At 46.6% G+C, this 2,103-nt stretch overlaps 1 protein-coding gene across 1 annotated transcript in view; it reads left to right on the plus strand.

The window, feature by feature from the left end:
• The window catches only part of SYMPK (symplekin), a 32,594-nt gene that overhangs the window by 10,260 nt on the left and 20,231 nt on the right, over positions 1–2,103 (plus strand). The window contains exon 8 of the mRNA XM_023535235.1: positions 840–1,127. Within this exon, the coding sequence (XP_023391003.1) occupies positions 840–1,127 (288 nt within the window). The remainder of the gene's footprint in view (positions 1–839; positions 1,128–2,103) is intronic.

The raw sequence follows: 2,103 nt of genomic DNA on the forward strand, positions 1-2,103 counted from the left end.
CTCTACTTTTGTGCGTGTAAGAAAACCAGAAAGTCTGGGGTTGCTGTGTGAGCGTGTGCAGATCATGGATCTGTCTCCATCGCTTGGTTCTTATTTTCTCCACGTTGGTTTCATTCTGCGTCTCTTTCTTTGGGGTGGCAAAGATGGCCCCCAATAGCTCCAGGCTTCCATTCTATCCACTTGGCAACCCCAGGGAAAGAGAGCGTCTCCTTCTCAGTCATTCCAGCAAAAGTTCAAGGGCTGGTGCCCATTGTTTCTGATTGGCCAAGAAGAGATTACAAGCCTATCTTTGAACCAATCACAGTGGCCAAGGGATTTCAGTGTTCTTACTGGCCCTGAGACTCTTGACCACTTGGACTGAGAATGGAGCCAGGGTGGTTCCCTCAAAGGAGAATGGGAGTGTTGTTGGCTGAGGAAGCTGGGAAGGACGCTGGGCAGGCACGACTACAGGCATCCTCTTTCTCTCTGGAGCAGAGGAGGCTCGTTCATCAAGGTGATTGTTAGACATTCAAAAGTCATCGTGGTGGCAGGGACCAACAATGAGCTGTTGTAGGAATTCAGTTGGGACATTCCGGAGGCGAAGGTGGTGATTGTAGTCATACTCGGGGGAGGGGAGCATGTTGGAATTTCCAGACCAGAGATGGGGGGACACTAGACTTTATGTTTAATACAAGGAAGGGTGAGTTTTCTCTTTGCGTTAAGGTTCTCTGATATGGAGAACGCTCAAGGGTTTTAAACAGAAGCTTTTACAACGGGTAGGCCACACATGAGGTCGGAAAGCGAAGAAACTTTTCTAGGGGACACCTATAGCCAGCTGGGCCTTGGGAAGTGAGACTAAGGCCTCCTGAGCTCTGTCCACAGCACGAAGCCCCTGTCTCTTTCCTCAGCCAACCTGCCCCCGACACTGGCCAAATCTCAGGTGAGCAGCGTACGCAAGAACCTCAAGTTGCACCTGTTGAGTGTGCTGAAGCACCCGGCCTCCTTGGAGTTCCAGGCCCAGATCACCACGCTGCTCGTGGACCTGGGCACACCTCAGGCCGAGATCGCCCGCAATATGCCCAGCAGCAAGGATGCCCGCAAGCGGCCCCGCGACGACTCAGATCCCACACTCAAGAAGATGAAGCTCGGTGAGCCGGGGAGTCGCGTCAGGCCTGACGGGAGAAGGGGGCGGCAGAGACTGATTGACAGGGTTTAATTATTTACATTAAGCTATGAGCTTCATTCATATAATATACTATTATATGTTACATTGTATGAATGTTACATAATAAGTGGTAACAAAATGAAATTATTAAAGTATAAATATTCTGTAAAGGATTATGAATTATTTAAGTTACACAGAAGGAATTGAATGAAAATAGTCTCCCTTTGATACCTCTCCCCATAATTAACCACTCCCCCAATGTTCACACTTAAACGTTTTCTTTCAGAAACGCCTCTTGCGTAGAGTCTTTCTTTTCTTCGTTTCGTGTATAAGTGGGTTTTCTTTCTGAGGTAATTTCTTAATGGCTATGTCATCAATGGAGTCAACCATAGCATCCTTCCTTACTGCAAGAAAAAAAGTTTTTTAATCACTAAAGTTTATTTCAAGAACATGTATGGGAGAATCGGTTTTTGTTTTTGTTTCATTTTTAAAAAAAGAATTTATTTCACCGTAAGAAGTGAGACGGGGGTCTGTTTTTCCCCTGCGATTAAGCACACGAAGCAGAGTGTCCTATACCCTAGTTCGCTGAGTAATCGCCTTAGAGCTCTTTCTGTATCTGCACGTTGAAATCCACTGCGTCCTTTTACTGGTGGCACAGCAGTCTGTAGTGCATGTGGACCACTTTTACCAGCCCCCTGCAGATGACGTTTCGTTTGCGTCCATTTTTTTAAAGTCTAAAGACTGCTGTAGCGTAACAGGCTCGTGGGCATGTCCAGTCATAGCGGTGGGGCCAGTGGGGCAGGGCGTTTGTGCATAAAGTTGTTTTTTTGCCCGCTAATTTCATTTTTCTATTTCTTTAAACTTTTTATATCTTGAAATAATTTTGAAAATGCAGACAAGTTATTTACAGGAAGAGTCCCGAAAACTGCTGGGTACCGGTCATGAGGCGGGGACCCCAC

This window comes from Pteropus vampyrus, unplaced genomic scaffold, assembly GCF_000151845.1.
Source record: "Pteropus vampyrus isolate Shadow unplaced genomic scaffold, Pvam_2.0 Scaffold138, whole genome shotgun sequence".
Taxonomy (NCBI): domain Eukaryota; kingdom Metazoa; phylum Chordata; class Mammalia; order Chiroptera; family Pteropodidae; genus Pteropus; species Pteropus vampyrus.